The following is a 25915-nucleotide window of genomic DNA, read 5'->3' as shown; positions in this document are numbered from 1 at the left end:
AGTACTGCAACTCGAAGCATGAATTGTTTTCCAGTTCTTTCAATTTGACAAATGCTGAGCAAAATTAATTTCTAGATGTCCATTGTAAAACACCCCATACAATACAGTATTTAAGAAAAGTCGCTGTTGACAAATACATCCTCTTTTTAAATGCTTATAAATACCTTTTTTCCTTTTTCATTCTCATTGCTATGTACTCTTGCTTTTTAATTTTAAGAAACATTTTAGTTCACTTTTTTTTCCCTTTCAAGTCTTCTTGGTTTATTAGTGTGTGCTTCCAAGTGGGAACTGACCCATAGCTGACCCTCCAGTGGGTTTTCAGAGGCAGTTGATTATGTGGAAGGAGATTGCCTGTCCTTCTCCTGCTGAACTGCTGGTGCCTTCAGGATTGTAGTGAAGCTTCTTACCATTGAAGCCCCTGGAGCTCCCAAGTCATTTTAGCTGTATTGTGGTTGTTACTGTTGTTATGTGCCATCCGTCAAATTGCTTGCGACTCTTAGTGACCCTAGTACAACAGCCCTAAACCCTGTTCTGCCCTGTGCAACCTTATTGTCTCTGACACACCTTCCCCTATTGCCCCAGCTGTTGGATCAATCCATCTCATCAAGGGTCTTTCTCTCCTACTCTGTCCCTCCACCCTCCCAAGCATGATGTCCCTCTCTAAGGGCTGTTCTCGCCTTGCAGTATGTCCAGAGTATGTCAGATGAAGCGTCAGAATCCTTGCCTCTGAGGAGCAGCCTGGTTTCACCCTCTCTAGGACAGAACTGTTTATTCACCTAACTGTCCATGGTATAGTCAGTTTTCTTCTCTAGCACCACAGCTCAAAGGCATCAATTTTCCTATCATCCTTAGTCATTGTCCAGCTTTCTGAGGCATAGCAACCAATTGCAAAGACCATGTCTTAGGTGCACCTTAGTCTTCAGACTGACATTGTTGCTCTTCAGTACTCTAGAGAGGTCTCTGACAGCAGACTTTCCCAGTGCAATTCATCTTTTAATTTCTTGGCTGCTGGTACCAAGAGTGTTGGTTGTACAGTTAAGCAAACTGAAGCTGTTAACAATCTCTAAATATTATTGTATAAATTACAAATCAGCCAACTATAGTCTATAGACCAAATCTGGCTATTCTGCCTGTTTTTTAAATTTATATGACATTCACATTTCAGTATCTGTGAATAAAATTTGGTTAAGACATAGTCATACCTAGTCATTTGTTTACTGTACCACTACAATACAGTTGTAGAGTTGAGTAATTAGGACAATCGCTACAGTTTGTGAAACTTAAAATATTTATTATCGAGCCATTTGTAGAAATTTTAATTCTCTTTGGCTTAAATATCAGCTTAAATTTGCTTTTTGCCATGAGTCAGAACTGCCTCCCAGCTGGCCTTCTGGTGGGTTTTCGGAGGCTGTCCTGTGCAGAGGAAAAGGGAAAGAAGTCAGGAGCCAGGAGGTGGGATCGTATTACTTACCTTCTCTGTGCCTCAGAATTGTTATTTATAAAATAAGGGTAATCATTCTATTTTAGAGTTTCTGTGAAGATTAAGTCAAATTATGTATTTAAGGCTTTATGTGTGACAAAGCACTTTCAGTAAGTAGTTCTTAAAATTATATTAATCTAATGTATTTATCACCTTAGGTAGAAATTTGGTAGACATTAAGTGACGATATATCACACATTCAATAGTGTGGGTTTTATTTGGAATAGAAGAAGAGTTAAAGCTTTCTTGACTTCCTGGGTATACTGCCATGTTTTATCCGTGAGCTTGAGCATAAGCACGGCAGAAATTGTGAGGGCACGGCAGCATTGAGCAGGGTCTGGTTCAGCAGTGTGCAGAGCACCCTCATTCAGAGCCAACAGTTTGGCACCAGACAGTAACAACTGAGCATAAAGTATTTACCGATAGCCACAGTTTACTCAGGTTTTAGGACTCACTGGTAAACTTCCTTGGAGGCTGACATTAGAATACAACTTGGATTTTTTTTTTCTTATCAAGACTCAGTTATGCATCTCCTGAAATTTGTGCCAGTTAATTTAATATAATCCGGTCACTCACTTTAGTGATTTCTAAACTGGTGAAAAATATAAATGCAAAAAAGGTAGCAATTTCCAGTCTTGCTAGATGTAGATACAATAGTCAGGTGATTGGAAAGGAAATGCCACAACTAAATGAATTCTACCTTCAAATTGCATTGCTAAGGGTGTTGGCTTCTCAGCTACCTTAAAGGCTGATCTGGTCAATAGAGCGATTTTTCTTTTTTTATGTTAGTTGAGAATTACAGAATATACAGAGACTGCAACAGTGGATGCATGCATGGTAGAGATTGTGAATAGGGCAGGGTCAGTCCTGCTGTTGATGGGATCTGTGAGTTGACAGGGCTTAAAAACAGCTACAAGATAGAATTTGTACCAGAAAGAATAATAATTTAGGTGGAAATATTAGAATCGCTATACTTGGGAGAAAATTAGATTAACAGAAATAGGGACATTGCTTTTTGTGTTTATTTCGGGATATGATGGCACCAGACATGCAATTTTGAAGTCTCATTTTCTGTAGATTAAGGTTTGTATCTCAGAAATAGACAAAAGCGCAGGGTCGCTAAGAGTAGCTTTCTCATGGTGGTCTTGGTCAGCAGTGAACTGATTCCTCCTGCTTGTGGCAGGACTCGGGGTGCAGAACTGCTGGGTGTGGGGGTGGGGGGTTTTCAGGGCTGTGGTCTTCGGAGCAGATGGACAAGCTTGTGTTCCCTGGGCTTTCGAGGCAGGTTCACACTGCCAGCAGGGCGAGTAGTTGAACACTTAACCACTTGTGCTACACAGGAACCCCAGAGAGTAGGGCACTGGGACCTAATCAGGCTCAGTTAGCCCAGTACTTCATAGGATTGTCAAGTTAGGTTCTAGTAATAGGAAAAACCAGACCATGGAGAACAATATATAAAATAAAAGGCTGCATACAAAATAGGTGGCTCAGACATAAGGAGTTGCACTGCTAATCCAGTGGCGTGCGATTCAAATTCACCAGCTGTTTTGTGGAAGAAGGATGGATGATCTCTTCCCCTGCCATGTACTGCCCGTGGAACCCTGCTGGGAGTTGTTTCTGACTTGAGAGCACACAAGAACAGCCTAAATTTTTTTTTCTTCTGTTTTAACATTTTAACTTGTGGGACATTTATTAAAGGAAGGTAGAGATAATGATGAGACCTTACATTGTGCAGAAGGTTAATGCCCTGGGCTGCTAGCTGAAAGGATGGACATTTGAGGCTCAAAGATCTACTTCTAAAAACTGAGCCGTTGAACCGCTGTAGAGCACATAAGGGGGCCGGGAGTTGGGATTTTTGGAGCTGGGCTCCATACCTGTCTGTAGGTTTACATACAGAGAGCTGTGGGGTAAGTCAGTTTAACCAACTTTTATTTTTAGGGTTTTTTTTTTTTTAAACAATTCTGTTAATATTTATTAACTCTGTTGGCTCTGGAACATTTGGTTGGCTGGATGCCTCTTGTTGGAGCCCGTGAGAGCCCGGAGTACAGGCCTGGGGTCTTTGAAGATTTATTTAGTCCCGAGGGGCCTGCGGCTCTCTGGCTTGGTTTTAATTGTCTTTGAAATGCACCCAAGTACAGCACTGTTCTGTCCTTTCTCTGTATTGAGGAAACTTTGAATTGCTATGAATCCCAATGATGGGCCTTAGTGCCATAATGGTTACACATGATTGACAATGTTTGGTAGAGCCCACTGAGCAGGACAGGCTTGGAAGTACAAGTGGCATCCACTTCCTAACCATGACTAGAACACTCTGTGAACTTAGAGGAAGGACAATGGTTCTTTTGTTTATAGGGTTGGTACTGAATGGCATTGAACAACAACAATATATTACGCCAAAGCCTGTGTCTCCATTTTGGGGTTGGTTGAAGCGGCTGGACGCTGTACTTTGGTGCTCTTGTTTTGTTGAGGATCTGTGTGGCTTGTTTGGTTGTTTTTATTTAAGTCGCTTGTTTAGAATCAAGAAGACCTCCTGGGGGGGGGGAGTGTCCTTATAGTTAAAAATTGGGCCTGAGGGATTATATTTTAATCCCTTGTTTCTGTATTTTGGAGGAAGAGTCTTCTAAATTGTACAGCACTCCTCTGTCAATTTGCTGTACTGAGGTAGTCTGGGTTTGCTGTGATGGTGAACTTTGTGCCATTAGGGGCTCAATAATGGCTGCCCGTGGTGAACAACGTTTGGTGGAGCTCCAGATTTAAGACAGGTTTGGAAGGAGTGGGATCCACTTCCTAAATGACATGCCTCTAGAAACTATGAACTTGGAGAAATGACAGTAACTACCGAAAGGATTCAGGCCTTCTGTTCATAGGTTGCTATGGACGACGGCATTAAACAAGAACAGGAGCATTTATTAACTAGTGAGAAGTAGGTTGATATGGTAGCATTTTAGAGCAGGCAACTTTTTGTTCAAAGGTTATAAAGATAAAAGGCCAATACCAATGCCAACCATATAGTAATTTTTATGTCTGTAGACTTTTTAAATTCAGTATAGGGAGCCAGAATGCTTAGATTCAATCTCCCTCGTTGTTATTTTCTAGCAATGTGATATAGGACAAGTTACTGAATTTCTTTGTGCTTCACTTTCGTAATCTGTTTAAATGGAGGAAAGCGTTATATCCTTGATGAATTATAAGGATGACACATAACACTTTATTGTAGTACATAACAGAAAATGCCACCTGTTTGTTGTTACTATAATTTGCATTTTAATCCATATTAATGCCTGCTTTATAAGAGTAATGTATTTCTTGGTTATATAATATCATGCTTCAATTAGAAACATTGTTATGTCATTCTTCATTATCTAGTGCAAATGCCATCACAGAGTGGGAGAAAAGTTTGTTCTTAGAAGTTTCTAAAGTGATATTCTAAACTGGCCTTTGTCAACTTTTCAGATTTGTTTGCTGACAGACAAAATTGAGTGCTCTGAGGATAAACTGCCTGTTCTTATTTTGTTGTTTTAAGTTTTCAGGGAAAAAAGAAAGAATTAAAACAAAAGATAGTAGCTGTATATTGGTTTTGTATGTTGCTGGTTTTAGTACTTTTTTTTCTGGAAGGAAGAATTTTCTTATTTTAGATCTGTAATCTCTTGAGATTTCTGATTCTCAACTTAAAACAAGCTAACTGATAAGATTGGTGTTTAACAAGGTTAACTTCATTAAATAGACTACATGACTATCTGGTCATCAAGAATATTTAGTAGTATATTATATAATATATCGTTATCTGTAGGTCACACATACCATAAGCTCCTTAATGGAACTAATGACAGTTTTGGTCGTCCAGGAGTAGAATGTTATTGCCAGCATGACAGTGGTGCTGCAGTAATCCAACTCCAGTTCCTGGTTAATGAGGTTAGTGAATTGCTTTAATCTCTCTTGTTTATATATGGAATAAGGCCACTCTTGTCTTTCATATTTCCTTCATGCATTTGTGTTTAAATGTTCTAACAAATAAATCAATAGATAACAGTTATTTATTTAAAAGCATCTTCTTGGACAGATGCATAAATAATATATGATGTTTTCTAAAGATAATGCTGAAAATAGAATGGTATAAGATAAAATATTATTTTGGTAGAAGAGTCTGCATTGTATTTTCGAAATAGTGAAAGACAACACAAAAATCTATATTAACATTTTTTAGAGGTTGAACATACTATAAATATGATGTTCAGTGAAAATTTTGAAGAATATATTATAAATTTTCTATAATGAAGAAACTAAAATCTATAGTAACTGGTCATTGACTTATTTCTTCCTTACCATTCACATTTTATTATTTGTTAATTGACACTCTTTTTTCTTTTGATAGAGTGAAAATTAGGAGCAAGAACACTCCATATTATCTGTAAAGAGACATTGTTTGCTAATTTTTTATCACGTGTGGTTCTAAGAATAGATTGTTCTAAGTAGTGGTGGGTAAGGAGTGCTGGTTCTAAGAAGGAGGAGGATAGGAGATTTTGTCTGCACTCTGCTGCTATAACTTTGGGATCCATGGAATAAATACTTAACTGTATATGCGAGAAAAGGTACTGAAGACCTCTCTCTTTTTGATCTGTGTTTTGCTCGTATCACACAATTTAAGACCAGAGCCTGGGTGCAGAGCTAAAATCAATATAAAAAATTCAGGAAAACTATATTCCAAGTAATAGGCACTATGCAGGGTTTTCATGTTTAGAAGAATTCTTTTTAGAAAAACCATATTTTATAACCATATTTTGGTTAGAACTGTATAGTGGGCATTGTATTATTTATTTATTTATTTTTACATCACAATATGTAGGACCAGAGGATGCTTCCTCATTCTGTGACAATTTTTCTTTTTTAAACAACAGATACAACAAAAAACCCTAGTTTGTATTTGAAACAATTAGCCTCATTGTGTCAAAACACTTAGATACAGTGTACCTTTCACAACACTTCCCTAATAATAACATTTTATGTAACTACAATACATTATCCAATTCCGGAGAATGGAATCAGTCTAATACTATTATTTACAGACTTTATTTAGATTTAACAGTTTCTGTATGCATTTGTGAGTATGTTTTTGCACATACATATATGTATATAGTTTAATGCGTTTTTATCTTATGTGCTTTTTGAGGAACTACCACCACAAAATACATTCTGTCATTCCAAAACCACTCAATTACTCTGCATTTTTTATAATTACATGTCCCCCGCCCATATTCCTATATCCCTGTTTATATTTGTATTAAGATTCTTTTTTAAAGCAGTATGTTTTGTTAGCCAGTATGAATAACATATCACAAACTGATAGTACACTTAAATTTTAGAAATATTAGGTGGTTGACGCTGTCATCCCTCACTTTATAGGGTTCTTTTAGCTTCATTAGGATTCATTAGGTTAGTTGTCAAAAATAACCATTTTGTTTTCTTTTACTTGTATGTTTTATTTTAAAAGTCGTAAAAGTACTCTCCTAAAAATAGCTATGATAAAAAATGCTGAATAATCTGAATAGTAAATGAATCAGCCTTGAAAATCTGGCATTTGTGAAGCCCATTTGCTTTCATTTCCGTAAAGTCATGCAGAGGTAAAGGACCAGAGGGGAGACGAGCAGGTGGTGCTGTTTGCTCTTCAGAGTGTGCTTTTCACCCTGAGATCAGAAGATGGCCAAGTATCTTGGTCTGAAACTGGTGGTACTGAAAAACACAATACATGTTTTTGAGACCGTGAGTGTTTGCAGTTTCTCTGCTTCGAAATGATGAAGATGAGAAGACACAGTCTAGTGAAAGGGAGAGGACAGGCTTTCACGTGCTGCTTTCTGACAGTCAGATTGTAGCAGGAGAGGCTGCACAATCGCCTGGTCCTCATATAACTGTTCTGAAGTTAGGAGAGATGTGGAGAGAACACTTAATTTAAATTAAACCTTGTCTTCAGAATTCTTTTAATCTTGTACATGGATGAGAAACACTTTTAAATCAAGGATGCTTTCAGATTCACCATAGTTACCTAAAATTTTGAAAATACTCTTTTAAATGTTACATTTTTAATTAAATTTTGTTCTGTTTTGTTTTTTGTTGTACATCAGGTTACAGGACTCGTTTGAGGAAAAGTATTCATGTGTGTTAATAAATCAATCCTTAAGATAAATATTTGCTCTTTTTTTTCATTTCAATGAACATCTACAGAGATTTTGGATTTCCATTCATTTATTGTTGCACTTTTCTTCCCATCTACCCCACCCCCACCCCCAGTTCGCTTTTCTCCTTGAAAAGCAAAAGAAAAATTCCTTCATTGGTATACAATCCCCCTGCACCCCCCACCCCCACCCCGAGTATACTCCACTCTGCAACCCTCATTCCAGACTCTTATGATAATCATAATGCCCTTAAATATATTACTTTTAAACTGTTCTCTCCCTCATTGGCTTCAATGCAGTAAACATAATTTATCCAGCTTTTCTCAGTCTTAACCCGCACCCTGATGTCAGCCTCATTCTACAACAGTGGCACCATACAGTATTTGTCCTTTTGTGACTGAGATACTTCACTCAGCATAAATATTCGTTTTTAATCCTGTTTGCACATAGCAGCATCACTGGAAATTTTAGAACACGTCTTCATAAGCCTCTGTTGTGGAAAGTTTGATTTGTTGTGTCTGATGTGAGGCTGAGTCTCCTTGTTCAGTCTAAAATACTGCCACCGTTTTCTTCTCCATATTTAACAATGTTTAATTAATCACAGTAATTGTGTCATGTTTCTGAACTAGTCAGAGTTTTCAGCTCTTTGGACTCTGAAGTTACTATGTGCTAAATGATATTTCTGTTTTCCTCACTAATCTAGTATTGTAGCTGTGAACTAAGACTATTATTGCCATACAGATTTGTCTTCAGCCCAGTAACAGTGGACTTTCTGTCATATTTCATTTTGTTAGGCAAGGAAGTATGCTTAATAGTGAATGAATTACTTTAGTCACATGTAATTAGATTTCAACTCCAAGACTCACCTTTTGTTTTACAGTATCCTTCAAATTATTGATGGGGTTAAAACATGTAGATGTTCATATAATACGTGTGTGTATATTTATATCTGTGTATAAAATTTTGGCAAGTCGATGTTTCTCAGAATGAAAGCTATTAGTAGAAGGTTTTAAAATTTGAGAACTCGATTCCAAGGTAGCTTTGTAACATGTGTTATAATCTGTTTTTAAGGGAGCTCTTGTGAGTGCCTTGGCTGATGACACCTTACACTTATGGAATTTACGTCAAAAGAGACCTGCCATACTACATTCACTTAAATTCTGCAGAGAAAGGTAAGAAAGGATACTTGCTATTTTGCTTTGAAACATAGTTTGAATTTTCTTTTATTTTTGTAATGGAAGGAATGAAAAAGAATTTTAAAAATGATCCAAAAGAAGGGGCTTGAAGGTGTATAGCATTGAGAAGCTAAACTGGTTGGAAGGAAAAAAATGAAGTAAAACAACTGAAGAGAAAATTTCAAATGGTGGCTCAGAAGACAGAGCAAAGTATTTAAGTGAACTGAGTAAAGACCTGGAGGGAAGAACATGTTTTCTCATTTCTCATGAAGGAAGACTGAAGAAAAAAAAAATCAACCTTTGAGTTGCAATACTAAAGGATTCTGCAGTTATGCTGTGGGCTTGTTTTTTTTTTTTTTTTTTTAATAGAGCTGATTTGAATTGAATGACACAGGAAGCATTAATAGAAGATGGAAGGAATTAACAGAGCCACTATGCCAAAAATAATTGGCCAACATTTTAACCATTTCAGTAGGTAGCACGTGATTACAAACCAGAGGTACTGAAGAAGGAGGTCCAAGGTGCACTAAAAGCATGGGTCAAAAAAACAAGGCTCCACGTGTGGATGGAATACTGGCGGAGATCTTTCAAAAAGTGAATACAGCACTGGAGACATTCATCCCTGCATGATTTTAAGTCAGTTAACCTGGCCACCCGAACTGGAAGAAGAGATCCATTCTTTGTGACTATTCTAAAACAAATTGATCCAATAGAATGTGGACATTATTGAACAGTACCATCAATGGCACATGCAAGGAGGATTAGAAAATGGTTTTAGCAGAGCATTGAACAGTAACTACAAGAAATCAGGTCAGATGTAGAAGAAATGGTACAAAGAGGAATATCATTGCTGATGTCAGATGGACCTTGGCTAAAGGCAGAGAATACCAAGAGTATGTGCCTTGTTGACTGTGCATGGGCATTTGGTTTTGTGGCTGTATGGATCAGAGTGGATTATGGCTCGTATTGTGAAGACTGGGAATTAGAGATCACCTGGTGGTCCTCTTGTGGAACCTGTGCATTGGCCAACAGGTAGGTGTTTCAGTAGGCGTTTTTCTTTAACTACTGCATGACCATGGATTGTAGACAGTACACAGAGATCGACTTCCACATGACCTTGTCCCCTGCAGTTTCCCCCTCTTAATAGCATATTGCATTAGTGTAATATAGTTGGTACAACTAATGAACATTATTAACTAAAATTCATAGTTTGTATTAGCGTTTACACATTATGCTGTACGGTTTTGACAGATGCGCGCTGCTGTGTATGTTGTGGTGTCGTGTACAATGGTAGCACTGCTCTCAAAATCCCTGTGCTTTATACCTTCCTCCTTTTCTCAAATTACGCTTTCCAGGCCATCATCTAATTGTAGTCATATAGTAGTCTTTTCAGACTCTCCTCTTTAATTTTACTGAACACATTTAAAGTTCCTTGAACTTCATGGCTTTCTAGCTTGTTTATTTTTGTTACTAATATTCCACTGCATGGATATACCACCATTTGTTTATCCATTCACATGTGAAGAACAGCTTTGAGTACTTCGTGGTTTTGAAAATTGGGAATTGCTTACATGCCATAAATATTTGTGTTCAGGATTTGATATGAGCATAATTTTTCAGCATAATTGGGTAAATACCTGGGAGAATAATTGCTGGATTCTAAAAATAATATTTCATCTTTGTAGTAAACTATACAATAAAATGTTTTTCATAATCCATATCTTAATTCATTTCATTGAATCTTCATCCTCAACATTTGTTTGTGTTGGATGTTGAATTTTAGCTCTTGTAATTCATATGTAAGGCATTCAGACGGTGTCGTTCGTCGGATGATAACCTGGTGTGTACATGTTTGTATTGATATGAATTCTCCAGCTGCCGTGCAGGAGAAAGATGAGTAATCTCCTTTGAAGTTTGCAGCCTCAGAAACCCACTGAAGGGTCAGTGGTCAGTTTGTTCTAGTGGTAGTGAGTTTTAAGAATTGGTTTATAGTGGCTTCTCATTGCTGTTTTCATTGTAATTCTTTAATGGCCCAGTTTCTATAACAGTGATCTCGTACGTGGCACAAATTTTGATGATGGTGCAGTGTAGGCCAGGGTTCTTGTCTGTTGTTGGTAGGGTCTCTGTGAGTCCTGGACGCCTCAATGGCAACCAACTACAACACTGAAGTGTGAGATACAACAGATTTTAATGTGTGTGTTTTCTATCTTTGTAACTCTTTGTCTGTTCAGAATTTTTACTCATTTTCAAATTGAACGTTTTATTTCTGTATTGCTAGATGTTTCAAGTTTTTTGAATATTTTACATGCATGTTTTTTATAAAATAGGCTTTTTGTAAATATTTCCTCCTAGTCTGGGTTGTCTTTTTATTCTCCTTGCAATGTCATTTAATTTTAAAAAGTATAAATTACCCATTTTTCTTTCATAGTTTATATTTTTAATATGTATCCATAATATTGAAAACCAGAGGATATCTAGATGTTTAGAATATCTACACGCCTTTTAGAAGTTGCCGTTTTGCATATGCATGATATACATGTATATGATTCGTTTTGTATTGCTTCTTGTGAAAGGTCTTTTTTTGTGTCAGTTTCTAGGTTTATTTTTCTGTCATGTGAATATCCACTTGTTCCACTGTGTTGGGAAGACTACTCTTTCTCCAGTTCCCCTTTTTCTTTTGTCAGAATTTAGTTGACTGTGTTGGTATCAGTCTGTTTCTTTCAGGAGCTAGAATATTAGTGGAAAACTGCCATTGATAACGAGTATGTCACTGGTATAAGGATATCCTCATTAATACTGCCTCAGCATTTGTTAGCAAACTCTTTAGGCAAGAGCTTTGCCTTATATGATTTGTGTGTATGTCATGTACATCTTGCAAAAACTTAAGTATGATCATAACATGCCTCAGTAAAGCAAATTTACGATGAAGGATAAAAACTCTTCAGCATATCATCTCAGGCCTTTTGCAGTCTAATACTTACTATCTCTTTGGTTACATTATTTATTTACCTTTCTGCTTCTCAGTCCCATATAATTCTGACGCCCAGCATTCCTTTACACGTTAGCTAGAAATGTAGTTTTCAGTTGTAGCACAACTAAGGTGGTTGGTTTTTTTCCGAAGACTTGTTCAAGCAAAACAAGTGCTTGAGGTAAACTCCAGGAGCATAGATTCTGGCTTACTAGAAAGTGCCTAGCTAATAAGGAATAGTTAAGAGAATGGGCTCTGGATGTGCAATTCTTGAGTTCGTATTGTGGCTCTCCTGATTACTGCTGTATGATCTTGGGCAAAATTTTAAAATCTCCTTGTGTACTAGTTTCTTCATCTATAAGGTAGAGGTAACGATACCTCATAGGAAGAATACAGTAAGTGCTCTGTGTTACTCATACTACTCCACGCTAAGTTTATTACTTTTTAACGTAAAACGGGAGTTGAACATTTCCTTTCCCCATCCATTGAGACAGTCATCACCAGGGAGTGTAGTTTATCTCATTGTTGGATGCCTCACAACTTGTTAGTTCTCTGTCCACCTGCCTCAAATCTACTTTTCATGTCTCTTTTGAAAACTGAATATACTGTCTTGATTTCTTGCTTATCTTCACTGTTCATGAATTAACTAGATTTCCATTACTTACAATTATATTTCTCTTAAGCTGTTTGACAGAGTATTCTGTAGGATAACCCCTCAGTTCAGAAAATGTTAGACTAAAAGGATGTTTTGTTGCTAAACTTTGCAGTGTTATGAATACATTTGTAGGGGGAAATCTTTAAGGTGGGAAGAGTAGTATATGTAGTATAGATTCGCCTATTTAACCGTGGAATTTTTTTCTGTTGCATTCTTATTTATGGTAGAGAATCAGAGCTAAATATAAAAAGATATAAAATATTAAAATCATAAATATATGTTGCCTAGTAAGCACATAGTTATTTCCCTTAATCAGTTTGTGGTTCTTGAAATACAGACTTCAGCTGCAAGGAACCTGTCAACTACTTTTACTTTTTATTATCATTTATTTTCTTGTTGTCTATTTATGGCATCTTTTCCTTCCTGGGACCTAGGATTGAAAGATATTTTAAAAGCACAGTTCTGCCTGAAGGAAACCCTCTTATGGTGATGTAACCAGTTCTTTTTTTAAAAGAATTTTTCATGTTTATTTTCTCTTGGCATCACAAGACCACTCTACCGAGGGCCAAGCAGACCTGACATGTGCAGAAGGGTGCATGGTTTAAGACAACTCAAGGGTGGGGAGTTGGGGATATTATCACAGGTTGCAGTGTTTGGTGGGTGGAGGGCAGGAGTGAAGGAGTTGGGAAGGATCCAGACATGAATAGACAGGGTAATAGTGGGCATAGATCAATGGTGATTAATTTCATTAGCCATAATGTCTGGGAATGATCATATGAAACACAATGTGAATGAAAAACATCAACAAAACAACTGACAGCATTGAGTCACTTCTGACTCAGAATGACCCTCCGTGGTGGTTCCAAGAAAATACATTGTGATGAGAGAAGACTACTTCTCTTTCTCTTGTGCAGCATCTGGTGGATTCGAACCAGGGAATATGTGCAGCCTTTGGGTTAGTAGCACTATTAGAGCTCCTAGTATTGAGTAAAAGGAACTCATAAATAGGAAACTGGTTTATGTAGAGAGGAATAAGAAGCTAACCAGCAATCCCAAAGGCACAGGTTCCAACCTGCCAGCTGCTCTGGGAAGAAGGCTGGGCAGTCTCCTCCTGTGCGATCTAGTGCCTTAGAAAACCAACCTTTGTGTTGGTTCTGACTTGATGACACACAGCAGCAAAAAATCTATCGCTGGTATGTGCTATCAAGTCCGCTGTGACTCACAGCGACTCTGTGTACAACAGCTCTGAAGCCTGCCTTGGCCTGGGCCAGACTCTGATTGCGACACACCTACCTCAACTGCTCCAGTAATTTTATCAGTCCATCTCATCTGGGGTCTTTTTCTCCTGCACTGTCTCTCCACCTTTCCATACATGATGTCCTTCTCCCAAGGACTGGTCTCTCCTGGCCACGTGCCAAAAATATGTGAGATGCCGCTTTAGAATCCTTGCCTCTAAGGAGAAGCTTGGTTTCACCTTCTCTGATACAGATCTGTTTGTTATCTTGGAGATCTGTGGTATATTCAGTGCTCTTCTCCAGCACCACAACTCAAAGGTGTCAATTCTTCTTTTGTTATCTTTAGTTATTGTCCAGTTCTCTGATGCATAGCAAGTAATTGCGAAGACCATGGCCTGGATCAGGCACACCTTAGTCCCTAGACTGACATCATTACTATTTAGCACTTCGGAGTGATCCTTGACAGCAGACTTCCCCAATGCGGTTGTCTTTTGATTTCCTGACTGCTGGTGCTAAAAGTGTTGATTGTGGAGCTGAACAAGCTGAAATTGTTAGCACCTCAATCTCTTCTCATCTGTCATGGCCCAGTGGTGAGAATCTTTGTCTCCTTGGAGACTACGGTCTTTGACTTTCTGCAGCAAAAGCCTGAGGTCTGCCCTCAGCTTTGGCAAGCAAGGTTTTGTCAACTGCATATTGCAGGTTGTTAATGAGTCTTCCTTCAGTATTGATGCCACATTCCTCCTCGTAGAGCCTAACCTCCTGACTGATCTCTTCTGCGTATAGATTGAAAAGGTATGGAGACAGGACACATCCCTGACACACTTATGCCTGACTTTGAACCATGCAATATTTCCTTGCTCTATTATGAATACTGCTTCCTGATTTCCAAAACAGGTTTTGTGTGAACACAAGTGTTCCCATTCTGCTCAAGATTAGCCATAATTTGTTGTGATCCACACAGTCAAATAAATGCCTTTACATAGTGAAATACAGATAGACATTTCATTTCTCTGGTACTCTCTGCTTTTGGCCAAGATCTATCTGACATTGGTGATAATATCTCTAGTTCCATAGCTTCTTCTAAATCCAGCTTTTATTTCTGGTAATTCTCTGTTGATGTACTGTTCCAGTAATTTTTAAATAATCTTCAAATTTTGTTACCTGTGGTATTAGAGATATTTTTCTATAATTTCCATACTGTTGGGTCACCTTTTTTTTTTGAATGGAACTATGAATCTCTTCCAGTCAGTGGGCCAGGTAGTTATCCTCCAGATTTCTTGGCACAACCTGGTGAGCATATCCAGGGGTGCTTCTGTTTGTTGAATTATGTCAATTGGTATTCCATCAATTCCTGGGGCCTTATTTTTTGCCAAATCCTTCAGAGCAGAGTGAACTTTCTCCTTCATCACAGTTGCCTCTTAATAATAGGTTATTTCATTAAATTCCTCTGTGTTGGCCAATTCTTTTTGGTACACTGTATACTCCTTCTTCTTTTAATGGTTCCTGGATCATTTCATATTCTGCGTATAAGATCCTTAATGTTGCAACTTCAAGCATGCATTTGTTCTTCAGTTCCTTCATCTTAAATGCCAAGAAAGTTTAGCCCTTTTGATTTTCTGACTCTAGCTCTTTACACATTTCATTATAATACTTTGCTTTGTCTTCCTGAAACACCCTTTGGAATCTTCTGTTCAGCTCCTTAATTGCCTGCTTTCTTCACTTTGCTTTGACTTTTCAGCACTCTAGTGCAATATTTAGTCTCTTTTGACATCCATCTCAGTCTTTTCTTCCTTCTCAGTGCTTGTGATGACCTTTTGTATTCTTCATGGATAATATTGTTGATATCCTCCCACAACTTAAATGGCCTTCCTTCATTAATGTTCAAGATCTCAGATCTGTTCCTGTGATGGTTTTTACATTTAGGTGAGATAAATTCAAGGTAAATTTTTGGTTACTGTGGATTTGATTTAACCTTCCTTATAGGTTTAGTTTGAACTTATATATGAGTAGTTGATGGTCTGTTCTGCAGTCAGCGGCTGGCCTCATTTTCACAGCTGATGTTGAGCTTCTCCAGAGGTTTCTTTGCAGATCTATTTGTTTTCTTGGTGGTCTCTGGTATGTTCAGGACTCTTCTCCAGCACCACAACTCAAAGACTTCAATTCTTCTTCTGTCATCCTTAGTCATTGTCCAGTTCTCTGGTGTTTAGGAAGTAATTGTGAAGACTATGATCTGAATTAGCCACACCTTAGTTTCTAGATTGACATCATTGCTTTTCAGTACTCTCTGGAAAGGTCCCGGACAGCAGATTTTCCCAGTGTAATTCATCTAGTATGTCAATATTTATGTGTTCCATTTATTTCTTAAAAATGTCCAGTTTCCCCACATTCGTGTTTCTCACATTCCACATGTTAATCATTGTGTGCTTACAACTGTTCCTCCTCATTTTTCTTTCTAAATTTGAGGGCTTAGCCTCAGGTGCCATATCTGCTAGACTGAGTGTTCTTAGAGTACATAGGGTTTTTGAAGGTCTGTTGTTTCTGAAATGGATGGCCAGTCCTTCTTCCTCATCTGTCTTAATTTGAATGCTCAGTTTTAGATCAATATTTGACAGACAAGTATTTTACGGAAAGGAGCAGATGAAAGCCCCTTCCCCCTTACAAAAAGAAACACTGGATTCAGTGTCACTCCCCCCAGTCCTTTGGCATATGTGTCTTGTTGCATCCCATTTGCTGCTCCATCAGTCTCCACTTCCACTCACACCTCCCACATCCAGCACCCATCCAGCACCTTTCTCCACCCAGCCAACCTCTGATATGCTCAGGCCCAAGCCACTTCTGTGGTACTTCACGCCTCGCACTGTTGCGCGTCTCTCACACTGTAGCGCATCTCTCACGCTGTTGCCAGTCTCAAGTTTTAGAGGCTCTAATTCCAAATCCCATGTACCAGCTTTAGGAAAGGATTTGTCTTATGCAGTACTGGAGATACTAGGTCCTTGCAACAGAGCTCCTGCTCCAGGACTGTTGTCTTGAGACTTAGGGTCTCTACCCTTCCATCTGCAGCACAGTGCTGTCACAGTAGGATAATTTCTCACGTGAGGGTGATGTCTGCTCTAGATCTGGCATATGTCAATGAGGGAGCGCTGGTGGCTTAGAGATGGGTAATTGCATCTCTAAAACTAGCTATTCTGAAGGGAAAAGATGGCCATTCTCACACCATGTGATTTACTACCTCTGAAAACTCACCGAAGGGTCAGCTGTGAGTCACTTCCTACTTGATGGTACACAACCGCCACAACATAGGTCTGAACTTTGAGGGCTTAATGATAAGTAGTTGTGCTACCAATCCAAAGGCAGGCAGTTTAAATCTACCAGATGCTTGATGGGAGAAAGACAGGTGGTTTCTTCCTGTGAAATGATAACCTCTGAAACCCACTTGAGGGCCAGCTATGGGTTCTGGCTCAAAGGCACGTAACCAGCAACAATATGTGTATATGTGTTTGTGATCTGATGATCTGCCCTTGGGAGGAGAGAATATCTCCTGAGTTGTAAGCTAGTCTTTAGGGAGGGAAAGTGATAATGCTCTTTCCTACTGTGCTAGATGTCTCTAACCTTTAATACTCTGGAATATCTCCATTTATAAACGTTTCCTACTTTGCGCAAAATGTACTTTGCAAATTTGGGCAAAAAACTTTTAGTAAATGTCACTTTCAGAGAGAATTCTCTCCCATCAGTTCTGTCTTCATTCTGACACTCTTTCTTTTCTGAAGACAGAAGCTCTCTTCACTACATGCTTTTTCCAGCTCCTGTCCCATTTCTCTTTTCCTGCTTACCTCTCTTCTCTCATGTGCTCTTGAAGCCAGTTGGACCAGGGTTTATGTGCCCTGCCCCCTCCCCACACTCTTCTTGAGCTGCCATTGAATCAGTTCCAGCTTAGAGTGAAGTCACGCAGAACAGACCTAAACGTGGCCCCGTCCTTTGCCATCTTCACAGTCATTGCTGTTGGTTCAGCCTCTGCATCAGTCCATGTCACGGAGGGTTTTTCTCTTTTGATGCTCTAGTTTCCCAGGCACGGTGTCCTGCTTTGGCAGCTGTCGTCTCCTGGTAATGTGCCCAGATTTCATGAGACAAAACTTTACGGTTCTGCTCTCTGTGGATCATACATAATGGCTGTACTTCTTCCAAGACAGATTTGCCTGGTTTTTTCCTTACTGTCCTTCAGATAAACTAAACCCATGCACATATCAGGTTTGTGGTGCTTGTTTTTCCTTCTCTTGGTCTGTTCATCCCCTACCTTATCTACCTAATGAATTTTTATATTATTAGATATCACTTAAAGACTCTTGGCCTACTCGTATGTAAAATAATCAGTCTCTGCAACAATCTTGTTTTCAAGGGGTTTTGTTTTCTCTTTCAAAATATACCTAGAAAAAAGAACAGAACATAGAAAATATCACAAGCAGATCACTATAACAAATAGTAAATTGCTTCTCACAGTTTAAGAAGGCGAAAGTCTGAATTCTGGGTCCTCTCTCTGGGAGGAAATCCTTTCTAGTTCTTGCTGCATGATTTCCTTTTGGTATTGGTCTTTCCCTTGTTGATGCTTTCTTGCTCTTAGGCCTAATCTACTCCTTTTAGGAACCTCTTGTGGCCTTTTGGATAAGGAGTTTTTTCTGCCAATTCAAATGATTTGAATCCAACAGTTGCTTCCAGGGAGCATCTAGGCATTCGCCTTCCGTGTGATTCACCGCCTTTGAGAACCTTCTGGAGAGTCAGATCCGAGTTTGTGGCCAGGTGGTAAGAAGCCGCGCTGCAGTCACACGTGCACACAATTTGAGCCCACCAGCTGCTGCTCAGGAAAAGGATGAGCAGTCTCCTCCCATGAGATTTACTGCCTCTGACAACGCGTTGGAGGGTCGGCTGTGGGTCAGTTCCAACTTGACTGCACACTACAGCAACAGACGACAATGAGTTAGAGTTATTTCCTGCTCCTTTTATATCTTGTGACTAATTTAGAACACACCATGTACTCACATGATTCCAATTACATAGCAAAGCGTATTCTTAAATGGGATTAAATCTACAGGTATTGTGATTATGATTCGCAACGTGTATTTAGGGAAGACACGATTCAATCCATAACGAGGAACATATAGCTCAATGCCAACCGGCAGGCTCCCACTTCCTAGGGATGCCATCTTTCAGAAACTTTTTACCACAGGAATTAATTTGTCAACAGTAATAGCATTTAAAAGAGAGATTCTTAGGTTTCAATAGAAGCTGAGTATTTTGCAAGTAAAATTTGCTCCAGTGGTTGCAGTGTCAGAGAGAGTTCCGTGTACCTTGTATATTTTTAAAGGGAATTTTAATTTGAGAGAAATTATGAGTATATTAATAACTATTTGCTAATATTTTCCCATCATTTTGAGTTATAATGACCTTTTCAGCCATGTTAAATTTTTCAAATGTGTTATTAAATAGCGTTTGAGAAATTTTCTGACTGAGAATGAAACTATTTTAATGGCTTCTCTTATTATGCTGTTCTTGTTTTCAGATGCCATTGAGTTCTCTACAGTTCATAAGTTAACCTGTGAGCAGATGTGAACCTGAACCTTGCCCTATTCTGTGACATCCTCACCATCTCTGATACTCTCTAGTCCATTGTTACAGTCACCAGGCCAACTCACTGAAGGTCTTTCTCATGCTGACTCTCCACCTTTCGCAGCATGATGTTCTTTTCCAAGGACTGACCCCTATTGACAGCATGCCCACAGTATATGAGGAAAGTTTCACCATCCTTACTAAGACAGACTTGTTTGTTCTTGTAGCAGTCCGTGGGATATATTGTATATATTGTATTCTTTCCCAACTCCACAGCTCAATGGCATTGATTCTTCTTCTCTCATCCTTATTTGTTATCAGAAGCATAGCAAGTAATTGATAAAGACTTACATCAAGCACACCTTCATCTTTGAACTGACATTCTGGCTCTTTGGAGCTTTGGAGAGGTCTTTTGACAGCAGATTATTCCAGTGCACTGTCTTTTGATTTCATGACTGCTGTTTCCCTGAATGTTGATGTGGAGCCAAATAAAATGAAATTGTTGGAAACTTCATTCTTTTCTCCATCTATCCCAGCGTTGCTTTTTGGTCCACTGGTGAGACTTTGTGTTTTTGATGTTGAGATAACCATATTGAAAGCTTTAGTCCTTAATCTTCTGCAGTATGTCTTTCATGTTCTCTTCACTTTGAGCAAGCAAAGTTGTCATCTGCGTCATGTAGATTGTTAATGAGTCTTCCTGCAATCCTGATGCTACATTCTGCTTCCTGTAGTTCAGTTTCTGGAATGATTTGCTCAGTATACAGATTGAATAGGTATGAAGAAAGGATACAGACTTGATGCACACCTTTCTTGATTTTAAACCATGTGGTGTTCACTTGTTTTGTACATACAAGAATTAAGTGTTCTGGGATTCCTGTTCTTCTCAATGTTCATCATGATTTGTTATGATCCACACAACAAAATGCCTTTACAAAATCAGTAAAACACAAACATCTTTGTGGTATTTTCTGCTTTCTGCCGAGGTCCATGTAATATCAAGAATGTCCTTCGTGACATGCAGCCTTCCGAATACTGCTTGAATTTGTGGCAGTTCCATGTTGATGTACTGTTCTGGCCATCTTTTAAATAATCTTTTTAAGCAAGGTTTTACTTGCATATGGCATTCATGGTGGTGATTGATAATTTTCACAAAATGTTGGATCACCTTTTTTTGAAGTTGAAAAAATTATGGAGCTCTTCCAGTCCGTCAATCAGTTAGCTGTCTTCCTAATTTCTTTACATAGCTGGATGTGAATAACCAGGGCTGGATCTGTTAGTTGAACTATGTCAGTTGGTATCCCTTCACTTTCTGGGGCCTTACCTGTTTGCCATGCCTTCTGTATAGCTCAGACTTCTTTCTTTATTCCCATTGGTTCTTTAGTATATGCTTCTTATAAAATTCATTGTTGACCAAATATTTATAGTACAGTGACTCTCTGTAATCCTTCCATCTTCTTCTGGTGTTTCCTGCATCATTCAAAATGTTGAATATAGATTCATTCAGTATTGGAACATAAGGCTTGAATTCGTTTTTCAGTTCTTTCAACTTGAAAAATCGTTATTCCTTTTGATTTTCTAAATCCAGTTCTTTACACATTTTATTATGTTAGTTTATCTTCTCAAGCTGTGTCTCTTTGTTGTAGTTCAGTTTTTGTGGTTTTTTTTTTTTTTTTTTGAGTGGCATCTAATTTGGTCTTTTCTTTCTCTTCTGTCTTTTGTATGATGCTTAGCTTCCGTCTTAGGTGGAATCCTTGATGACATCCCACAATTGATCTTGTCTTCGATCATTAGTATTAGGTCTTATTCTAGGACCAGAAATTATGGAATAATTATGTCTAATAATTTCTACCAAATCCTAACTCTCAAGTAAATTAAACATTCTCATGTAAATGTTGCTTTAGTACTCTAACTGAAAAACAGAAAAGAGAAAAAAGCAAAGCTTTGGTATGGACGAAGAACCAAATAGTACTCCAAGAACTGGGCAGCAGCTAGCTGAATCTCTTTAGTGGGAAGACTAGAAGATTATTATATAGAATACCTGTTGTTGTTATGTACTGTTGAGTCTGAATCACCTCACAGCTGACCCTCCAGTGGGTTTTTCCATTGTGAAATCCTACAGAGTTGAATGTAGTCCTCCCCCAGAGGTATGTTGGACACGTGAGTAGTCAAATAAATGTTAGTTCTGAAGTTAATATATTCCTTAGGTGTATATTTTATGCTAGCACTCTGCTTTACATCTGTTTTCATTTTATAACAGATGCATCCAATAGGCTTAGAGAATAAATAAGCATGAATGTATTTGAAATTTAATTATCAATGGAGCACTAAAGTCTAAAATCCTCTTAAGAAAAAGACTGAAAACTAGAGTAATCCATTCCACAGTAGTGGAAGGTTTGCTGCAGCCTGGAAGGTCCTGCAGGAACCAGCTGCTGCCTTAACACAGATGTTCTTATTAGGATAAACAAAATTCAGCTATCTAATTATACTCTTATTTTATGAATAATATTTAACTTGGGCTATTCCTTCAGTGTTGCACTTTGTGTAAGAGTTGGCATTTGCTCAGTAGATGCATGAACAAAATGCAAACTCAGAGGGTCATAAAAGAGCATTTGGTCAAACATCAGCCTCCAAAAATCTATACAGCTCTAACAAAGATTTCAAACTCATTTTCTTCAAATATAAAACAAGAATAAGATGTAATGACAATATTAGAGTAAATCGGAGACCTAAAATTACAGTTTTCGTAGTAATTGCGTCATATTGGCGAAACAATTTTCTTTGATAGCAGCTTAATGAAAAGTGTACAAGCATTAGAAACGAGAGCAATTCTGTGGGGTGAAATTTCATACTAGAACACAAGAATAGAAAGACATTTAGGCCTGGTTGAAAGGTAAGGAAAGAGAGAAAGTATTCTGGACATCATTCTGATCTATAAAGAGAATGAATTGGTCACATGGACGTGAAGAATAACCTTGAGGATTTTAGGTGTGTACTCAGTCAAAATTAAAAAAGAAAAACGTGATCAGCAAGTGTTAGATAACTTTCTGGGGGAAGAGAATCTTGATTGTGTTGCTAGGTGCTGTCAAGTTGAGTATGACCCATAGTGACCCTATGAACGACAGATCTGAACTCTCCCGTAGCCTGTACTAGTCTTACAATCTCTGCCATACTTGAGCCCATTGTTGTAGTCACTGTGTCTGTTCATCTGGTTGAGGGTCTTTCTTTAGCCAATCCTCCCGCTTTCTAAGCATGATGTCCTTCTCCAGTGAATAACTTTTCCAAGCAACATGACCAAACTATGTGAGATGATGAAGCTTGATCTTTGCCTCCAAGAAGCGCTGTAACTACACCTTCTCTAAGACATATTTTTTTTTTCTTTTGGCAGGATACTCAGTACTCTTCTCCAACACCATAGCTCAAAGGCTTCCTTTTTTTCTCCCATCCATTTTCGTTGTCCATCTTTCAAATTAGATGACTAGCAAGAAATTGAAAAGACTATAGTCTGAATCAGGTATACCTTATTCCTCAAACAGACAGAATTTCTCCTTACTAATTTAGAGAGATCCCAGACAGACTGCAAACTTTCTCAGTGTAATACATCTCCTGATCTCTTGACTACTAAGTCACTGACAATTTCAGTCTTTTCCTCATCTATCATGATGTTGCCTATCAATCCAGTGGTGAGATTTTCTGTTTTCTTGATGTTGAGATGCAATCCATATTGAATCTGTTTTCCACAAAGATGAAAAAAAAATTCTCTTCATATTGAGAGAGAAAACAGTAATGATGGCCCTTGAGACTGTAAAATGTGGTCAGAAAGTGTTAGATAACTTCCTATAACAAAATACAGTAGTTGATAGGAATTCTCATTAAGGAAAAAGGGAGAAAGACTGGAATAGATAACTTCACAGTGTAGCTAAGGTATTACTTCAGCTATAAGAACACTGGAAGAAGGGAATGCATAACCAAAGGTAAATCCAGGAGTAACCTTGCTCTCCTTAGAGGAGGAATTAGCTAGGTATTGTGAAAAAGAATCAAAACCAGAGTCAATAAATGAAAAGCTTATCTTTAGTTTGTGTTAAGGAAACTGTGTAAACTCATGACTGAGTTAGAGTTTATAGACAATTGTTGTTGTTTGTTGTTATGTGCCATCGGTTGCCTGCAACTCAAAGCAACCCTATGTACAATAGCCCTAAACCCTGCTCTACCCTGTGCCAATCTCACTGTCTCCGACATACCTACCCCTATTACTCCCAATCACTCAATCAGTCTACCTCATAGAGGGTCTTCCTCTCCTGCGTTGATTTTGGACTTTCTGCCAGGGGTGTGAAACTTCGGAGCTGGTGCAATAGTATCTCTCTTGCATTTGTGCAGAACGTTAATCTTTAGTGCTAAAGGGAAAGTCTGATAGGCTGAATTTTGAGATAGACCCATAGATTTGGCTGGATTTTGAGTTAGATTTGGCTGTTTGTGCTCTGAGGCACAGACTAAACAACCAGGGGCTGTGGGAGGCTGGCTTGTAGAGTTGGTGTTCCCTACAGGAGGAGGCTTGGCTTCCTTGAATGTTTCCCCAGGCTAGCAAGAAGCTGAAATCTACAACCACTACTATAGGAACAATACCTGGTCTGTTTTATAAGGAATGTTTGGCTAGCGGCCTGGAGAGGGGAACTTGGGTTAGGTGATTGGAGTCCCTCCAATTTCACCAAATATTCAGGGAGCAAATTATTAGTACGTTCATTTTAGGCCTTAAATCAAACTATTCCTTTACAGTATCTCTGATTTTCAGACCACTTCTTATTCCCTTTCTGTGCCCAACTCCTTCTCAGTGTTGTATTACTATTCTTTCACAAGTTTTTTCTTGACTCTCTATGTCTAGGTCTCTGCTGGTTCTTTAACTAGTCTATAATACAATGCTGTTTATCTAAAATAGCACTTATACTCACAATTGCTTGCTGTTGTTATATGCCATCAATTCGCTTGTGACTCATAGCACCTTATGTGCAACAGCTCTGAACTGTCCTCTGCTTGAGCCAACCTCATTGTCTCTGACACACCTACCCCCAATACCCCACTCACTGAGTCAGTCCATCTCATCCAGGATCTTCCTCTCTTGTGCTGTCTCTCCACCCTTCCTAGCATAATGTCACTCTCTAAGGACTGGTCCCTCCTTGAAATAGGCCAAAAGTATGTCAGGTGGAACAGAATCCTTTCCTCCAAGGAGCAGCCTGGTGTTACCCTCTCTGGGACAAACCCATTTGTTCTCCTAGTAGTCTGTGGTATATTTAATACTCGTCTCCAGCACCACAACTCCAAGACATCAATTTTTCTTCTAACATCCTTAGTCATTGTCCATCTCTCTGATGCAGGTTACTTGATTATCATCTCAGTTAGATTTTCATATTTTTGTTCACTATTTTATCACCAGCAATATTCACAATGCTTGAATGAATGAATGCTAAAAAAAGTATTTGTTAACCAGTTCACCTAGTCCTATTTGCTTTTGCAAGAATAGAAGGGAATCTCTCATTTCTAGAAGACATGGGGCTTGGTTACATGGGAGAGAGTTCAAAGGAGGAAGAACCTTGAGAGAGATAAAAAGATACTGTTTGCTCGAAACCACCAGCTGCTGATCTAGAAGAAGATGGGCAATCTTCTTTCATGCAATTTATAGCCTTGGAAACCCACAGGAGTGTCAGCCGTGAGTTGAACTCAGACTCAATAGTACATAACAACAACAGGTATTTTATATATAATCTTCTAGTCTTCCCACTAAGGGATTCAAAGCTAGCTGTTGTCCATTTCTTAGAGTGCTATTTGGTTCTTCACCCACTCCAGAGCTTTGCTTTTCCCCCTTTTCTTTTCTGTTTTTCGGTTAGAGTAGTAATATAAAGAAAGAGAGCTGAGCTGCTTCCAAAGCACAGAGCCTGTCTGTGCTAGTGCAGCACGCCTGGAAGATACACTAGACTTCCACATAACCAACCGATAGTGATTCTCGGGGTAACTTCACCATTTCTCTTTCCTGCCTTAGTGTCTTAGTGGCTCTTTCCACATAATGATAATTTACATTGTTGATGGCAAGTTTGTTTTCCCCCCCTTAGCTCTAACTTGATTCTGAGGTGTTGCTGCGAAGCACAATGTAGGGTGTTGGGTGTATGATAACACTTTCCCTCTAAGAGTTGGTTATCAAGTATTGCTGTTTTTGGGTGATGTGGAGTTGCCGCTGACTCATAGGGACTCTGTGTACAACAGAGCAAAACCTTGCTCAAGGCTGCGTCATGCTCACACTCACTGCTGTGATGGCCCATTGCTCAAGACACTCTGTCACTCAGTCCCTTTTGTTAACAGTCATCCTCTCCTCCACTGACCCTCTACCTTCCCAGGCATGTTGTCTGACTTCACCACTGCCTCCTTCTGACAACATAGCCAAAATATCCAAGGCAGATTTTGATCAGCTGCTGTTTACACATCTGTTTAGATTGGCATGTGCTTTTCACCTCTTTGTATTATTTAATTCAATCTGTACTTGGAAAACATGGGCTCGGTGACAGAAATGGAGCTGGAGAGAGAATGATCGAATTTTGCACAATCAATGACTTATTCATAGCAAATACATTTTTTAAGAGGCATAAACGCAGGT

The 25915-nt window shown here is 38.7% G+C and overlaps 1 protein-coding gene across 3 annotated transcripts in view; it reads left to right on the top strand.

Moving 5' to 3' along the window:
* The window catches only part of STXBP5 (syntaxin binding protein 5 (tomosyn)), a 210740-nt gene that overhangs the window by 29624 nt on the left and 155201 nt on the right, over positions 1–25915 (top strand). For all 3 annotated transcript variants that reach the window (XM_006891652.1, XM_006891651.1, XM_006891653.1), the window contains exons 3-4: positions 5311–5392; positions 8719–8819. In XM_006891652.1, the coding sequence (XP_006891714.1) occupies positions 5311–5392; positions 8719–8819 (183 nt within the window). The remainder of the gene's footprint in view (positions 1–5310; positions 5393–8718; positions 8820–25915) is intronic.

This window comes from Elephantulus edwardii, unplaced genomic scaffold (genome assembly GCF_000299155.1).
Source record: "Elephantulus edwardii isolate Elephantulus edwardi_28Jun2011 unplaced genomic scaffold, EleEdw1.0 scaffold00102, whole genome shotgun sequence".
NCBI classification, from domain to species: Eukaryota; Metazoa; Chordata; class Mammalia; order Macroscelidea; family Macroscelididae; genus Elephantulus; species Elephantulus edwardii.
The sequence above is the reverse complement of the archived record's forward strand: the minus strand, read 5'-3'. Positions and strand labels throughout refer to the sequence as shown.